The sequence below is a fragment of the Parasteatoda tepidariorum genome, chromosome 7, assembly GCF_043381705.1.
Source record: "Parasteatoda tepidariorum isolate YZ-2023 chromosome 7, CAS_Ptep_4.0, whole genome shotgun sequence".
NCBI classification, from domain to species: Eukaryota; Metazoa; Arthropoda; class Arachnida; order Araneae; family Theridiidae; genus Parasteatoda; species Parasteatoda tepidariorum.
Window position 1 is genome coordinate 67,728,032 of NC_092210.1, and position 19,245 is coordinate 67,747,276.

The following is a 19,245-nucleotide window of genomic DNA, read 5'->3' on the forward strand; positions in this document are numbered from 1 at the left end:
TTGATGTTACCCCTTCGAACATTTAAGATTAAATCCTAGAACTTGAAAATTTTATCATTAGATCAAAAGTTATTTAAGGTGTTCCTTTTATTTTTTTTTTTTTTGCAGACTGTACAGAATGTTTACATTTTATGTGTGATTATAACCACTGATGAAAGCGGATGTTTCTTTCAAGTGGCCCTTGAAAAAAAGACATTTTCTTTAAGATTCTTTAAGACTTAGAGTAACTAAGATTCGGTAACTTTCTAGAAAATTGCTGTAACTTCAGAAAGATCGTAGATTGAAATAAAATTTATCCGGCATTACTTAGTATTATTTATATGAAAATTTTTTAAAGTCTCCAATTATGCATGTGATCTAATTATGTTACGCGTACTGTGATCATAGATTTGCCAATAGATCATAGATTCTACACTGTTAGAAATATTTCGAAAAAAATGGATAGATAACAATTTATTTAATTGCTATTTCCCCATATTCTTACAAAACAGTCAAATAATCATAAATAAGAGGGCATTCAAACTGTTAACTGTGAGAAATTCGTTTATAAACTGCTTTCACCTTATACGGTTAAGCAACGAGAATTTGCTGTTGGAAACGTATTATAGCCGAAAGAGCTATCTGTCAATTTCATCACCGACAGAACAGAAGTTCGCGTCCCAGTGTTAACACCACAATATTTCCCCATTCCCTGTAACACATGAAGGGTGTCCTGCTTCCCCAATTTGTGATTTTGGTCTATTACAATACGGTACTCTAATTGACGCCTAGATGACTGCAGCATAAAGCTGCTTAACCCAAAAAGTCTTAATATTTCCCATCTCTTACGATAGGGGAAACATTAAAAAAATGGAATTAAGCCACTTTCCACGGTTCATTTCATCAAGCACAATTTAATCACAACCAAGCTCCTATGTCCAGTTAAATTTCGCTTTTACGGTTTTGAAACTAATACCAGTTGTAAACGGTAACAAAACCGTATCGAGAAAAAAGTCCCTTACCGTAATCTTTACGTTTAGATAGATGGACTGAGTGCCGCTGGTTATTTTAACATAATTTTAGAATGAAAATTCTAACAGTGTAAATATAAACTTCTTTGTCATATTCTTATCATTAAAAATTAAGTGATTTTATAATTAAATTTTTTTTGGCATGAATGTCTGTTAAATACACTGCTCTCAAAAAGGTTGCATAATGAATATTTTTTATGAAAGTCAAACTTTTCAGAAATATTTAAATTAAAAATTTTTCCTTTCCGAAGTGTCACATTTCCTGAAGGTTATCCACTTGTAAAAAACCACCTGCTTATAAAAGTTCTTATGATTTTTGTTTAAATAATATTCTAAATTGACGAAAAATAATTCTTCACAAAAAATCGTATCGCAACATTTCTTATATAATTCTGCAATCTTTGTGTTGATGAAATCAAAGTAGTGGTGAGCACTTTTTTATTATTTAGGAGAATGGACATTAAACATTTTATTATCTTTTTCAAGCCTGAAAAACTAGAAGTCATACGGAAATGTTTATTCAGTTGTGCAAACGTTTACGTTAACCATTGGATTTCTGTACTCAAGAATTTGAATGTTTAATTTCTCAGTATATTTTAAAATTTCTTATGAAATTTTTAATAGGTATTTTTATTATGAATGACAATCTATTCATATTTTTAATAATTAATTTATAAATATAAAACTATTTAAAAGGGAAACATAAAAATCATTTATATTTTTTAAAAAAATAGTGTATGTAAGGATTTACGTGACATATGAATTTTGTTTTATTTTAAAAATGTATTTAACTCTATTAAAAGATTAGTTCCGGTAGAAAAATAATTTATTAGCGATCTTTTGAAAGAGTGATGCTGCCCTCTATCCGTGTGGTTTTGAGCAGAGACGTACTTCCAACCTTGCTGTCCTCGCTTGTCAAACGAAAGGTGCGCTTCCTGACTTAATTTGCAAAAGGTTTGTGAGCCTGGCTTGTCCAAATGGCATTAGAAACAATACTATCTACTTGACACAAGAACATTGATTCCTTCTGTAAGGACAGTTAAGTTGCAGAAAAATATATATTGTTACGATTTTTGGCCAATTTACCTACATATTGCATTAATTACATGGATTAATGATGATAATGATTGCATTAACGACGTGGATTAATGGCAATGACGTTGGGTTTTGAATGACGATCTCAATTGATTCACTTTCGAACTAGTATTTCAACAACATAATTTTTATTATTTTTATATTATTATTTTTCTTTAACTCTTTTTTTTAAATTATTTTTAATTAATTAACACAGACTATGTTGTTGAAATTAAACACGGGGGTTTTCCAAATGAAAAAATGGATTAAGATCCTCAAGGGTTAAACGCTGATTTTGGTGCTCGCTTACATGTAATTAAGAATGAAGCGCTGCGATGGTGCAGTCGATTAGGGTGTTGCTAACATCACTGGTTGAACAGCAGAGGGTAGTGAGCAACCAACAAAATTATTGGTATGTAAACGTAGCAAGGTAAACGTTAAATCTGTTGTGGCATTTTTGCAGAACATATTTTAAGTGAAACTAAATTAAAATGGAAATTTTAGTTATCAAATTTCGGCAAAACTTAAAAATGAGTGATTAATTAGATTTTCTTGTTTATACATGAAACAAAGACATTATTATATATATTTCAAAAGTTAAAAAAGTTTTATGTTATCAAGGAAAACTGCACATCATTAAAAACATGATGATTTTTTATTAAAATGCAGTCTATTAATTACAAATGTACTATTATACTAGTATTTCTCTTCGATTTCTTTTTTGCAAATATTATCAGCAATTAGTGAATCTCATACGAACATTAAACAAAGAGATTGCTTAGTATGAATTTTGGTTTACTTTATGAATTAAATACTGATTAAAATAAACTATAAATTAAATATTATATAAATTAAATACTACTTTATAATTATAAATTAAATATTGGGCAGTATACAAAGCTATAAGAGGCATTAATGTAACTGTAAAGTTTTATAAACTGATGAGCATAATGGGAAAATTAATTATTTTTATGTAAAAATTTATTTCAAGAAGCTTTAAGATTTCCGACATGTCGAATTTAAAATTAAAAATTGAATGTGTTTGATTAATAATTAATTTGTTTTAGGAACTAAATTTAATTAAAAATTCATTTTAAATAGGAATTGCTTTAAAATTTTTGAATCAGATAAAGATACTGTTTTAAATATAATTATAATTACAAGCAAAAAATTAATTATATTTTTCTATTTTAAATCTTGCTGGAATCGGTTTAAGATCGGGAAATGGTGGCCCTTTATGATCTGACTTTAATGATTAAAAAAAAACTAAAGTACTTAGAAAAATGACATATTATCTGTCATTCTGATGCATTTTGGATGACTGAATAACTCATTTAAATAGGCATCTTTACTACTCAATAAAGTTGAGCTATCTCATAGCAAGTACACTTATAAACGATTTAATAGATAATAATAAAAAGAAAGATAGGATGTACTTCAAATCATTCAAGTAAAACAAATTCGAAATAGAATTTATTTTATAATAATGGCTATGCAATAAAAAATTACATTCGTCCCAGATGTTTTCGTATTTGATAATTTTCTTTAGTACATAAGCAAAATATGCACACTTCAAAGCTTATACTTTCATCATGGTGTATATTATTCATTACTGTGTTTTTAAATAATAGTAAGTTAAATTTATAACCATCTCCTTTAAAAATGTTTTGATTATTTGTATTTGTTTAAAAAAAACTTTCATGCATTAATTTCGAGTAAATTGCAATTTAGTTTTCCTTATTCCAAAAAATGTAGTAAATGTCGCATTATTTAAATGTGCTAAACCTCCATTTTGTTGTGTCATTGCTTTAATTAATACATTCAGCTTTGTCCATGCAATATTGTTCGAAATTAAGTCTTTCAGATTGTTATGCTCTATTTTAAAGATGGGCACTTTTAACGAACAAGACTGTTGAATGAATGCAAATAAGATTTATTTAAAGATAATGAAAAACACAAATTAAAAACATATGCATTGTATTGTGATTGTATTCAAGCTTTTATGTAACACCCACAAAATATCCATCGAGTTCACAATTCTGTACTTGTGACTCGAGAAGAATTGAAATAATTACCTAACCATATGATTTAAACCATATTTAATTAGATACCTGTAAGTGACATCTCGCGTGTGTGTCGAACCTGATTGGCTTCTGAATCGACAAATGCCACAAATTATCTGCGATGATGTCACTTGTAACCAATTCATCTTTATGGACTACATCGCTGTCTAAAAAGAACATCTCACCCTCACTATAGTTATCATAACTTAATCATAACTCATATGAACAATTCGTATAATTAGTTAAAGTATTATTCGCTTAAGGCAATAAAAGTAAAAAAAAAACTTAAATTGTTACCTTTAAATTATTATAAAAACCATGCTTACGTAATTTTTTCATTAATAATTATACAAATTAATTGCAAAAGACTTGTAAGCAAAATAACCAAATACATAAATATATACAAAACAACTATATACAAATACATAGACAACTAACTCTCATATCTAATATTTATCTAATTTATTATTAATCCTTATATGAAATGTTTTCATAAGCAAAAGAAAATTATGTTTAATTTATGAGAACTCATATCCTTAAATGTCAAACTCAAGGTACACTGGTAAAACCTGTACACTAGAAGGAACAAATGTGCTTTTTTTTTAACACAAACTACCAAAGTAACTGAAACCAAACTTGGTCAAAATATCATTCTAAATAAAACCAATATATGCTAGTTGTGGTAACAATAGGCATAACCTGAGCCTCAAGTAAGGAATCTGGTCCCTTGTCCTGAACAGCAGATGACCGACATCATATCAGTCAGAAAAATATATGTTTGATAGGGAGTATGATTGCCTCTGAAAGCTATCCTAACTCTCATATATTGTGCTTCATACTGTTTATTAGAGTCCTTATCTTCCCTGTGACAACCACTCTTACTTTTGCAAGCATGGGATATGCGGGGTTCGTATAAGTATAATTTTATCACAGTGCAGAAAATTCCACTCATAACTCGGAGTTGGAACACTCATATTAAATGAGTTGAGCACTATATTAAAAAAAGGTGGCGACAAAAAATATTAAAAATAGAACTCCTCGCTTTAAAATATGCGTCATCGTTAAAAATTATTTATTGATTTTTTTTAAATAACTTCCTGCTTCTTAATTTTATTTAATTTAAACTAAATTTCTAGTCTTTTAACCTTAAATTATATTGCGCTTCATACCGTTTACCACACTCTTCATCATCCCCTGTGGCAACGGCCCATACTTTTGCACCCATGAGATATTCGATGAGCTCACTCTTGAACTCTCGATGGTCGGTGGAGTTAGTTTTTGAGCTGCAATTCAGGGCTCAAGAGCATTCCATGCGTGTTCGATGACATTAAGGTCAGGGGACATTACAGGTCACTCCAATAGTTGAATATCGTATCGACTGGGGAATGAATGATTATCGATTGAGTGTATTCGTCCACCAACTGAGCTTTGTGTGAATGGACATTATCATCCTTTTAAGAAAAAGTAAGTATCTTGAAAGATGAAATTTGATCCATATGTTTTGAGGAAAGGTCTCACATAGGATGCAAAGATCTCTTTCCTGTACCCATAACCTGTCAAAATACCTCTAGTGAGTGTATGAAGAAACCGGTCATCTTGACCATGGTGGTTCTTTCGACAATGTTTTTTTTATTCCCAATGAGCTGCACAATCAGTCTTTTCGATGAGCAGACCTAGTGCGTTCTCCAGAAGTGGTATCCACTCTTTCAGGACCACCACAATGGATGAGATACCGTTGACCATGTTAATTTGGACGTCTAGTTTCTGCCATACTAGATGGTAGCACCGAGACTCTATTTGGATGCTAAAGTGCACTAGGAATTTAATTTTGCCGGAAATGCCAAGAGATGTAATGGGTGCCCTTTCGACAATGTTAGGGCACCTACTGCGACTCCTGGGTTCTCTCCAGAGAAGAACACGTCTGGAGTCGCTTCCCGACTAGAGTGACTCATCACTGAAGAGAACCCACAGCCAATCATCCTCTGTCCAAGACAGCTGTTCTCGTTATCATGCTAGGTGGTCCTTTTTTGGTTCACAGTCCAAGGGATGCAGACAACAGGGCCACTTGCTTCATATCTATGGGCAATTGTTATCCGTAAAATGAATGTTCCTGTTGCATTTTTTAAGAATAAATGTGAAATAAATCAAACTTAAAAAAAACAATTCAGTACTACACTATGCTATGGTTTTTAAAGATTTTAATAAGTATTTTGAATTTCTCTATTCCTTGTATAGTATAAGCAATGAATTTTTGATTGTCCCAAATAATTCATATGTAATTTTTTATTCATTTTTCTATTACTGATTTCTTTTTCGAAATCTTTTGCATACAAACATGATCTTTTAATAAATTCTCTCGTAATATGATTATAAATCTAAATACAATTATAAATTTCAAATTACATTATATAGACATCGGATCTTTTTCTGGATAGAGCCAAACAAATTATTGATCAAAAATTAGTTGTAGGTTATCTGTTTTTTTTGGTTTTACGTATATTACTTCCTTTTATGGTTACCTGATATTTACATTTTTAAACTTGATAGCTTATTACTTATTTTATACTTGGCATCCAAATCAAACCTTAAACTGTTAATAAAATTAGTTATGACAGATTAAAACTTAATTCCATGAAAATGAATTTTTTTTAAAGTTAAAAATTTGTGATATTATAGAGGATACCATTTTGTAATGAAGTAGCTAAACATAATTTCTGAGTTTTTTGATGATTGCTTCGATTAAGCTTTTTTTTCATTATGGTAAAAAATTATAATTTATGTAAAAAGACGATTAAAATTCGTTATTAAAATTTATGAATACTCAAAATGCAAAAAGTTTAATCTGCAAATTAAAAATAACACACACTGAATCTAATAATTATGAGCGATCCAAAAATGTTCATTAATTTTGTCCTTATTTTTCCAGATTTCGTCGAGTGTAGTAAGTGTTCAAATATCCTTTTTTATTTGCCATATAAATATACTATATTTTATAATGCAAATCGTGTTTTCGTAGTTGTATGTTCGTTGATAAAAGTTTTTTTTCCAAACTCTAACTGAATTTTAAAAACTTTAAAATTATAAAACTATTTTTTATTCGTAAGTGTAATTTCAAGTTTTGTACTTTGCATTAGGGAGAAAGGTTTAGCTTAGCTACGCAGTATGCAATTACTTATGCTATGTAATGCTGTCATTTGTAAACAAAATCATCTGTTTCATATTTTCAAAAACTGTCTGCAGCTTTACTAAACAAATGTGAAAGAAAGTCAAGATTAAAATACCTAGTCTTATTAGTGCTGAAAAAAATGTCGTCATAACAATTAACGTCGCCCTTTAGTTACACTTAACTAGAGACAATTTGGGATTCAACCTTGGTGACGATCCTGAAAACATTGTGGTAAAAAGAACATACTGACAAATGACTAAAAGATGAAAAACAATAATTGCGTGAGAAGGTATTTCAGACAAAACTAGTATAATAACAAAAAGAACTTAAAAATATACTCATAAAAACAGGAAAATTTTTGTATCTACTTATTAAAAAAACTATTATTCAAAATAACTTAATTTATAAGTGAGTAAAATTTAGAACTAAGTTGATTTTAGGATAAAAAAGACTTAACTGATTTACTCTTTTTTAAATAATTAAAAAAAAATTAAAGATTGTAATTCAAATACATAATTTTTTTTTCTGTTTCCAGAAAACTATCCTTTTAAAGTGTATGGCATTTATGGTGGTAAGTAAACTTTATGTGTGCCTAGTAAGCTTGAAAAATATACAATTCAGATTAAGAATTACTTAACAATTGCTTACAAATTTCATCAACCATTAGCTTCAATAACACTGTAAAAAACAATTTTAGTTATTTGAAGAACAATTTTCAAAAAAGAAATAAGCCTTCACAATTTATGCTGATCTAAAGTGTAAAAAATAATTCTTTACCAAATAGTATTAAAATAGATTTCGACGCTTTTTGGAAGTAATAACTTTATAATAAATTTATAAATTTAACAATGAAGTTTTGTGCACTAATAAGAAACAAGCAAAAAAATCACATCTACACTCAGATTTTTCTGCATGAGGTCTATTTGCAGATAATAATTCATCCTTATTATAGACAAATCCTACATTTAATGCGTTTTTCTTTTTTGGATTTTTTGATAAGATTTATGTTAAATAATTTTTATTTCAAGTTTTATGATAATTTATTAGTTTCATTTATTTTAATTTAATAAATTTGATGTAACATTTAACTAAAAAGGAAAAAAAGTAAATTTATAGATTTTTCACTTTTTACTTTTGTTTCTAGTTTTTTGAAGATTGTAAAAGTATTGTTAATTTTGTTTAAGATCATCATGGCAAAAGACACCACCATGGTAAATACATACTTTTCAAAACCCTTTTCCTCCTTTAAGTTTACAGGTTCTGCATAAAATATTGCGCTTTTTTTTCACCCTATATCTGTTTCTTTTCCCTATATAGGCAGACATGCATATACACCCCCGCCCAAAAAAGGTAATTTTTTTTTCATATTATCAGTCCAAAATAATCTGCTATATANCATGGTTAGCCAGACTGCAGGAGGATTCTAACCCAAGATCTGTATAACACAAAGGATTTTTCACGCCACCACTATACTCGGTGTGAGCCGGGAGCAGAATTTGTATCATCCAGCCACCGCTGGGATTCGAACCTGGGTCACCTCAAAGCACACGCTTTACTGCTTGAGCCACAGTGGCTCAAAACGGTGTTTATCTGTATCTATTCTTCCTCCTTTTTTAATATTACTTTCCACGATTATTTTTTAATTTTCATTTTGTTTAAAATTAAAGGCCTTAAAAATGATTTTCCTTATTATATCGTTAGATAGTCGTGTGATATCACCTTATTAGATTTTATTTTTTGATAAGCATATTTAATTACCACTTTACAACTATGGTAATAAATTACATTTACTTTTATAATTAATTTCTTACCAAAAAAGAAAACTTATCTAGCTATGATATGGCCTTGAATACAAATAACCTTTATAAAGAATTAACCTTTCACACTTTTGCTATTTAATCCCTTTGACGAAAAACATTTAACGAGTTTTTATACTAACAAAAAAAAAATAAATTTATAAAAAAATAGAATTTATAAAACAAGTTAGTGGGCAAAGTTTCAATGGTAACCGAGCAAAATGGTTTATACCAATAAAATCGGGAACTATATCTATGGAACTAAATGGAATAATTTATTAATTTTAATGCAATAATCTATTTATTGCCAATGTGCAAAAATAATCGAAGAGCGATTTTTCAGGGTTGGTGAGCGAAGTAATAATATATATATAATATATATATATATATATATATATATATATATGGTATTGTACACTTGTACACCACATATGAATATTTGTTTATAACATAAAAATATTTTATTACATATATCCTTGTCAAATTAACATACATATGTTAAATATTCGGCAATTAGTTTCATTACGTTAATTTAATGGGGTGTATCTTTGTTAATCTTTGTCATCTTTGTTAGAATAATGGTAGTGATTTAATTACTACCATTATTATATTACTACCATAATGTAATTTAGATTATGTAATATAGCCCTTTTTTGCTTTATATACCGCAATATAAGGTTTAAATATTTTAAAGAATTGTTTATTATTCAAATAATTGTATATTGGAATATTAATTTTATTTTGTCTCGTTAATATCTATTTGGAATAATTCTTAGTTTAATTTTTATTAAGATATTTATACAATACTCTTATTTTATTTTACAATTTTTTCACTGGCATTTTCTTATTTGTTAATGGTTTAGGTTTGCGTTTAAACTTTTATGGTGAGGGATATTAAAAATTATTGTAAAAATAGTTATAGAATTAATGGCAAAAAAATAATAGAAAACATTAGAATTTAGGACAATTAAATTTAAGGTATAGTGTCGAAACAAAGCAAGTGCTGCGAGGTCCTTCAGAACGCATCCGTTAAAAAGAAAACATAAATACTTAACTCAAAAACAATTCCTTATTCACCCTTTACCACAAGAGAATGACATCATCCATAATAAAGCTGGAAAATATTTTACAGAAATAAAAACATTTATTCATTAAGCTTCAATGTTCACAACACAAATCATCATAAATATAATAGAAAAATTGAAAGCAACATCAGTTGCCAGCATATTCCCAGAGAAGAAATTTGTCAGGACGAAAATTGAATGTATTCTTAATGACTTCACGTATCGCTTCGTATGCTAGCATCCTTGGCGAAAATGGTTTGCTCGGAAACAAATGTGAGCTCCCAATGAGAGTTTAAACTTTAACTTATATAAGCCAAAGAAACTAATACTAAAATAGGGACGGCTAAAGAGGTGATACAAGAAGAAAAAGAATGCTCTAGAAACATTGGTTTGTACCGATAAAAGATTAAAGTTACCTGATAGTCAGAGATGAATTGCAGGTTTTAACATTTCTGTGGAAGCTGGCGACAGCTAAATTATAATTAGTCTTAAATAGGTGACGAGAGGATTTTCACACACAAAAGAGCATATAGTTATTCCCACTGGAAAATGATACTTGGTTTAAGATGGCAGCAATACAAAAGATGCATCAGAGGAAACCATTGACAAATAAGGAAGTAGCAGCGAAATTAATATTTAAATCCAATATTTTGGAAGTAATATATAAAACAAAATAGCTTAGTTTACACAATCTAAATTATGTTAAATAGGTATTAATTACTTCACAACCATTATTCTTAATTAAAAAATTGTGTGGGAAAACAAACATGAATTAAACTAGCATGAGCCATCGAATAATGAAATAAAACTAAATTGCCAAAATGAACTGTTTATTAAAAACTATAAAATAAAATCACACCTAGAACATAATTGAAATTCAAAAATAGCTGGGAAAAGGAACTATGGGCCCTGAAGCTCGCATAAAAGCTAAGTTAATAAAAATAAAATAAAACGTTGAAGAATTCGACGATTGAATTCTAAGGTAAATAATTATGAAGAGTTTCCGAGTGCATACGTTACAAAGCAACAAAGTTATTGTTAAATTATTCTTCTACAGCTAAACAAAATTATTAATTTAGCAAAATACACCATATTAAGTTAAAGTAATTATATTGATGGCCAAATATTTAACATTAGCATATTAATTTCCCATAGATATATGTAATATGTAATAAAATACTTTTTTGTTATATATATATATATATANCGAAAGATATATATATATATATTTAAAACACCCTTAAAATATTTTTGGAGTAGAGAATAGTACTTAATCTTAATTAGCTACTAAATTTTTTTTGAACACAGGTTGATTTAAACTTAACTTGTTGAGTTGAACTAATATTATTTAAAGTAATATCACGTATCAGAGGATTTAAATTGTGTCTAATCTGTAAAACCTATCTATATGAGTTATGGTTTTGTTTTCCTTCATTTTCTTTCTATTTAGTTATTATATGTATATTTTATTTTCAATAGCTAAAAATTTAGTACTAAAATTTTAATTAAAATTAATCATAAAAATATATATGATTATACATTAAATTAAGTATGATTAAACGATTTTAAAGCAAGTAATTTTACACATAGTAGTAAAAACTTTGCACGCTTAGGTGGAAATGTCAGTATGAAACAAAATGTTGCATAAGTAAGTACAATGTTGATATTCGTGAAAGTGATTAAAAATCAAAGCAAAATGTTGATTTATTGCGAGAAAAAATTCAAACGAATATAAGTTTTAGTACTCTCTTGGGCCACCTCAAGTTAAAATGCAAGATGCTATACACGTTACAGTCACTGTAAAAACACCTCTAAATGGACTAAACTCGGGGGCTGTCCAACTTGCCGTCCAAAGTTTGATAAGCTCATTTGGTGATAAATTTGAAGATCGTACAGGGCAAAAAAGGGTAGATATCTAGAGATGGAGAAAATCCTGTGATACCCTTGTTGTTTGTGAACGAGCATTGCCTGGTTAAAAAACGGCTTGTAGGAGCCCTGCCATGAGTAGCCACACATGTTACTGAAAGGTGTCAAGAACGAACCCATGGACTGTCATGGTGTCGTGGATCAATATTAAGGGTGATCGTGTGAAGTATGTGACGGTATCACCCATCATCACTCCAGCTGTAGAAGCAGTGTGCTGCTGTGCAACTAAGGTAGGATTGTGGCATTTACCTTGGAGACTCTACTCTTGTACATTAAAATTATGACTGCCCTTATTAAATCTAGATTCATGACTGAAGATGACCTGGTTCCATTCGGTTGCAGTCCAATCCCATAGTCAAAGTCATCACTCCAAACAGTGGCAACAGTGAGTGGATGCCAGCGCTGAACAGTTGGACACCACTTCTAAAGCTAGTATGATGGGGAGCCATCTAATTCGACATACGTTTACCTCTAACGTTTAACCACGTCCTTATGGAAGCCCAGCGGTTTGCTCGTGACATCCTTCAACCACATGTGTTTGCCAATCGTTGAAGACTCATTTTTCAACAAAAGAATGCTCGGCCACACAAAGCAAGGGTATCGCAGGAAAATATGCGCCACATTACCCCTATTTCCTGGCTTGATCCCCAGATTTGTCACCAACCGAGCATGTATAGGACAACTTGGGACCGCTAGTTGGACAGCCTCTGAATTTAGTAAATTGAGTATTATTTTCAATGCAACTGTGGAATGAGATACCGCTGGATATTATAAGGGATTTTATGACTCAATGTCTACCCTATCCTGGATTCGTGCTAGAGGTGGAGCAAGAAGGAACAAAAAACTCCATTCATTTTACTTTTTCTTTCAATAAATTATCATTTCGCCTTGTTTCTTAACCACTTACTCTATCAAAATTACACTTAAGTGTGCAAAATTCCGTTTATTTCCAACAATTCTTTCTTGGTGGGCAAATTATTATAGCAATGAGTGTATACTAGTACGTTTTCTTTCAGTAACAACACATAAACCAGCTGTTAGTAAGTAAACTTAAATCACATTTATTTGTTATAAGTTTCTTAACCCATTAATGCCTGATTTTTTCTACCAACTTGATATGTGAAATATTTTTTTAAATAATTTTTATAATAAATCATAATATCCTAATGTCCTAATATTGGAGAGCTAGTCTTGTATAGGTGCAGATTTTTCCCCATTTAAAGATGAATGCAATTTTGAATAAAACAAGTAATAAAATGTGAAATAATATAAAAAATAAGGTTAATTTCTTTTCATTTAAAAAAGAATTTTCTTTTTTTTAGAAAGGATAAAGTGAAGTTATTTTATATGAAATACTTTGAAACATTTTTTAAGCAATACAATTTTACATTTGCTTCATTTTCTAGCAACCTTATCCCCCAACTTCGGCAGTGTAACAATGTTTTATTCACATTGATAAAGTGGTTTATTCTGTTATATTTAAGGGAATCTTGTACTTAGCATCTGCTTGTTTTAGTAAAAGTGTCTGTCATGACCAAGCTTAGTGATCTTGGATTAATAAACCGTTTAACCTATTTCTCATTTTAAGCTTAAAAAATCTAACAATTGGGAAAAAAGGGAACAAAGATGGTTACAAGCAATAGATTTGTCAATTATTGCCCTTTCTAACCCAAATAAATAATAACCATCATTTCTTAGACCGTATGAAACACCGATATACATATACACCGATATACATTTTCATTCTGGTCCATACGATCTGTTCCTCTCATATACCGATTATATTCGGATACTACAGATTAGGTTGATCAGTTTCTATCACTTTTATTTATGTGTTCTACCATCACATTGCCTTTATCAGAGGGAAAACTTCGTGCATGTTGGAGCAAACTGTTGTTACATTGCTAGAATTTTTCATCTGAAATTTGCTAAACTGTTCAAATAGTCAAAATACTATTCATAAATACCTGGATATAGTTTTTGCTTTAACTTCGTGAAGAGAACGGTTTTATGTACAATTTGTACATATAGTTCCCGTTGCTCCAATATTTTCTTTAGATAATTCATTTCTAAGTTCTGGGCTAGTAAATAAGTTATCAAAGTATAAATCATCAACCTTGTTTGAAAACAGTTCAGACAATAAATCTACAAGAACTAATCCACCCATTTCAACGCCATGGATATCTGTAACAGTATACTTGATACATCGGTATAAAAAGAAAGATATGGAAATAGATAGGTCATGTATTGAGAATGCCTGCTACAAGAATACCATCTGAAGCCTTAACGTGGGCACTAGAAGGCAAACGAAAAAGTAGAAAACACATGCTAACATGGAAAAGAAAGGTGGAAAGGGAAAGAAGACAGGTGGGTTGAACGAGCTTGTTCCAGGAGAGATCTTGTTCAAAGGATTGAGTGAGATGGTGCAAGAAAATAAGGGCATTATGTGCTACTAGGCGCGAAGTAGGATAAGTAAATAAATAAGTAAGGCACGAATGAGTTTCTTAAAATATTCTAAGGGTCATCTAGTGATAAAAAATACAATACAAATATTTGTTTGATTATACGAATACGAATATTTGCATAATATACAAATATTATGCGAATATGTGTTTGCATGCTCATCGACATTTAATTCATGAAATGCGAACAATAATTCTAAATCAAATAGTATTTAATTAGTAATGTTATTCTAGTGGGAATATATTACGAATTTGAATTTTGTTCAATATATTTATAAATTATATATATAAAGCTATCTAAAATTCTATTTATTTAATTTCCAAGCATTTAAATAAAATAAATTTTATTATGAATTATATTTTATTATTTTTATATTTTATTGAATTATATTTTATTATGAATTATATTAATGAAATTTTATTTTTACTTTTATGTTCATACAACTTTATCAACATAATTTTAAATTTTTCAGAACATCGAGGATTGTTAGGAGGTAAGTTTTTAAAAATAGTTATATTGATATTAAGTTTAAGTTCAGCAAACTATCTGTCTGAACTGAACACGTTCGTTTTATTTTAATAACATGTGAAAACTTAAGGTTCTAGAACTAAAGTATGCACTCCGTAAGAAGTCAATATTCAAATTTCACAAAATTTTCTTTGTTTTTGTCGAAACCGTTTGATCGTATATGCTTCCAGTGATAATTTCGTCAAAGAAACGAAATAAGTATCGTTAATTCTTCGAGAAAACGAATTTAGTCAATATTTAAGAACTTTTCTGTCAATCAGTCGAAAAAAAAAAGTTAACATCAGTCGGTATTCGTAGCGTCTTATGGTATTTAACCTTGGTAATGTAGATAACTTTCCCGAGGACACCATAGAGGTGATTGAACGTTGTCCCAACAACACAAGAATAGATTGAATAGAGATAAAAATCACAATCTATGATTTTGCAATTGCACAATTCTAATGAAGCTTTCTTTATTTAAATTTCCATTGAAACTTTCAGTCACATGTTTAACTGACTTTCTTAATCTTATTTGGTAATAAAACGAAAGAGTAAATTATTCATTTATTATATCTTGTATATTTTCAGGTCTTTTTGGTGGAAGTAAGTTGAAATGTCTTTACATAAGAAATCTGTATTTATTTATTTTTGCTAGCGCATTTTCATATGTAAGCATAGCTATACAATATGTTTTCCTAAATTAAAATTCCTTTAAGTGATTTAGAGATCCATTTTATGTTAATCGTGTATTTTTTCAGTAACACCCCATAATCTCGAAAATGAGATCAGACTCCTGAAAGCAACTTTCTGATAAGACCAGTTTTAAAAATGTTTGCAAAATGAGCACCAAGGTTGAAGTTATGAACCCAATTTGTTAAAATAGGCAAAAAATAACCATATGATAACGTGATGTAAAAAAAGTCAATCATCACATGCTTGAATTATAATCTGACTTGGAGTTGCTTTGGCCTACTATGCTTGCCTGAAAGCGGGCTAGGGGTATAGGAAATGCTAAATAAAGCCTAAAATCCTACTACAGCTCCTACTTCAAAGTTGTCATGTGGAATGCTATAAAGCGAAAAAAATCTCAAAGCATATAAGACCTGTTTATTAAGTAACATTATTTTGATTTTATTTTAATTTAATTTTAAATTTATTTTATAAGTACTATTTATTTCTAATATAAAAAATTTTATTTCAGAAATTTTATGCATTTTACTTTGAGTTAACAACTTTCGAGAAGCATATTTGTTCGAACATGAAACGAATTAGAGTGCTTAATCTTTCAACCTAAATTTGGAGAAAAATATTGATTTTTCCTAAAAAATAAAAAAAAAATCAACTCAATTTTTTAAAGGGTTCTTTTTTTCTAAAAAGAAAAAAAAAGATAACGTTTTTTTTTAAAAAAACGATATCTTTTTTTCTGTAAACAACGTAAACAAAAAACGTTTTTTTCTAAAAAACGTTTTTTGTTTATATTTTCTAAGAATGATAACAATGATGTAACAATGATAAATACAAATATATTCTTAAGTTTTAAATTAAATTTAGTTAAATTATGTGTAAGCCTAAGCAGCTGTGCATGATGAAATAATAAGGGATTGAGATCATCGATAAATCAAATTAATAAACTTAATTTTTTTTTATCATTTTCAGTTGGAGGCTTAGCAAATGGTAAGTAATTTGATAAAAAAATATTCATTCTGCATTTTAAAATATAGCATTTGTTTGTTAAGTTATCAAATTTCTGATTAGTTTAATTCTACAAAAAATAGACCTTGACTTTTATTTAAAATAAAGCAGAAAAAAGAAATTAACAATAACTTGTAACCTTAAATATATCTTTGAATTACTTATGACTTAAGAAGATTCTACATTTTGAAAATGTAAACATAATTGACTTTTAAAAATCAAATTTATTTTTTTCTTTAATTACAAATATATAGGGTTTGCTGTGTTCATCATTTTATTATTTTTTTTAAAAATTCATAATAATGATGCTTAGAGTTTAAATCTAAAAAATCAATAAAAGATTTGATGCGTAATTTATAACTTTCGTTTCAATATTTTTTAGAATACACTTCCCTTTAGTCTGTTTTTAATAGTTCATTTCATAAGCTATATTTTAACAATTAAATAGTAAAATATAGTATTTGATATAAAGTGTTATGGTATTCTTTCACAATTACTTTTAACTGCATGCAGTAGGAAAAAATCAAAGGATGCAGGAATCACAAATATTACGAAGAAATAATTTCGAAAAATCCTAACATTGTATTAATTAAAGCAAATTTATCAATTCAACAATTCTCTCACAGTAATCGAGTTTTTTTCTAATAAATTGTACTGATTTACGAATTTATGACCATGTAAAATGAAACAAATGTTCTACGCACTGTTAAATTAACTTCTTAGTAATTTTTTGTTATCCATGATTTGTTAATAAAAAAGAGAAGATATATGAAAATTTTTCGTTCGTTAATTAGTTATTTGCAACAAAGTACGATTTGTAAAGAAATATGTCTGCAAAGAACATTTTTAGTCTAACAAATAGTCCCGATTTGGTTTGAAAAACAGTTACAGTGACCTCTCACTTATGCACCACCTCCTTTATGCACCTTTTTCATTTATACGACGATTTTTATAGGTCCCAGTACATTAAATAGGAAAATAATGATAAACATCCTTCGTTTATGCGTCGCTCTAAAAATAAATTTTTCAATTATGCGCCGAAATTTTAGGCTAACATTTTAATTTTTTAATCCTTTAAATATTTTTTCTTTTAAAAAAATTTTTTTAAATTAAAAATGAAGCAAATAAGCAATCCTTGTTACAGATAAAAGGAAATATATGTTGTTAGATCCTATTGAATTTACTTCCCCCTGTGACCTTTTCATTTTTGCTGTTTCTGGAAAGACATTCTTTCTAGAATTTTGAATAGGGTGTCTTATCTGTTACACCAACAACAATGAAAGCCCATTCATCTTTTAGAAAATGACAATTCCTCTTGTCCAGAGGTTAGTTGTACTCCCATGCTGTTTTCTAGAAAAAAAAGACAACTAGAATACGAAAGATGAAAGAGACCGCGATCACTTACTTGCAGTCAGATGGACATTTTGAGTAAATAAAAGGAGGTGATCTGTTTAGTGACAGAAGTACTTGAATAACTTATTGTGCAGCATATTATGACTTCAAGTACTTTTCTTAGAAATTTATCATGTGAGGTTTCACCCCCTCCCTTAAAACTCAAATTTTTTGTGAAGAATTGCTCACTTATATCTAACTAAAACTTGTGAAAGATGAGAACGTGGTGGATGATACTGACGAGATGATAAAGTTCCTCCAAATCACACAGCAGTATTGAAAGCTTTAGACACTATTACTGACTATTTACAATTTAATTTTGCTTCTGAAACTCCCCCTCATCCCATTTATATGAACTGGAAAAAACTGCTTTTGAATAACGTCGGCAAAAACAAATACAAACACGTATTAAGATTATTTTGTAAGAGAATAAATTGTCTTATGGTAATTTAAATTTTTTCTTCTGTATAATTCTAGTAAATATGAAAACAGTATAAGTATTAACATTTAATCTTTAGAAACATATTTATTCATATTGTCACTGCAATTTACGTTGCGTTTTAGAATTTCGAAGTTTTTCACTTATGCGCTTTTTTCTCTTGGCCCCTTACACCGGTGCATAAGTGAGAGTTCACTGTATTTTTAATTTTACTTGTCTTCTGCTTTGAATATAAATACACACCATTTTTGTATGGCAAAATACAACAACATGAATCCAATATTTTTTTTAATGGTGATCTTTATTTGATATTTTTTTCTCTATATATTAGCGATTATCTATTTTTTTAATTGCTATCTAACAATAGTTAAAAAGCTAAAGCTTTAATTAAAAAATTGGGGTTATGTTAATAATAGTATAAAACATACCTTTATAAAAAGCATACTTTTTGTTAGTAAGTATGTCGTAGTTCTTGTTTTCTTCAAACAAATTTTTGTGAACATAATATTTATTTTTGAAAGCATAAAAATAAAAAAGAAATTTTGTTATTTTACTGTTTGTATTTTCAATGTGGTTTGTTACATTAATTTTTACATTTGGCAGGAATCGTTCGTGGAGGTAAATATATCTAAAAAAAAAATCAACTCAATTTT

At 28.8% G+C, this 19,245-nt stretch overlaps 1 protein-coding gene across 3 annotated transcripts in view; it reads left to right on the forward strand.

Moving 5' to 3' along the window:
* Window positions 1-3,525: 3,525 nt before the first annotated feature.
* The window catches only part of LOC107456753 (uncharacterized), a 27,237-nt gene continuing 11,517 nt past the window's right edge, over window positions 3,526-19,245 (forward strand). Inside the window, exons 1-10 of one of the 3 annotated variants that reach the window (XM_016074701.4) lie at window positions 3,526-3,714; window positions 7,074-7,088; window positions 7,849-7,884; window positions 8,498-8,524; window positions 8,631-8,663; window positions 13,116-13,139; window positions 15,035-15,055; window positions 15,658-15,672; window positions 16,726-16,743; window positions 19,196-19,210. In XM_016074701.4, coding sequence (XP_015930187.1) covers window positions 3,648-3,714; window positions 7,074-7,088; window positions 7,849-7,884; window positions 8,498-8,524; window positions 8,631-8,663; window positions 13,116-13,139; window positions 15,035-15,055; window positions 15,658-15,672; window positions 16,726-16,743; window positions 19,196-19,210 — 271 coding nt within the window. In that variant the 5' untranslated portion in view covers window positions 3,526-3,647. Of the gene's footprint in view, window positions 3,715-6,201; window positions 6,353-7,073; window positions 7,089-7,848; window positions 7,885-8,497; window positions 8,525-8,630; window positions 8,664-13,115; window positions 13,140-15,034; window positions 15,056-15,657; window positions 15,673-16,725; window positions 16,744-19,195; window positions 19,211-19,245 lie in introns of those variants that run through there. The other 2 variants (XM_071183545.1, XM_071183546.1) reach the window with 2 other exon arrangements.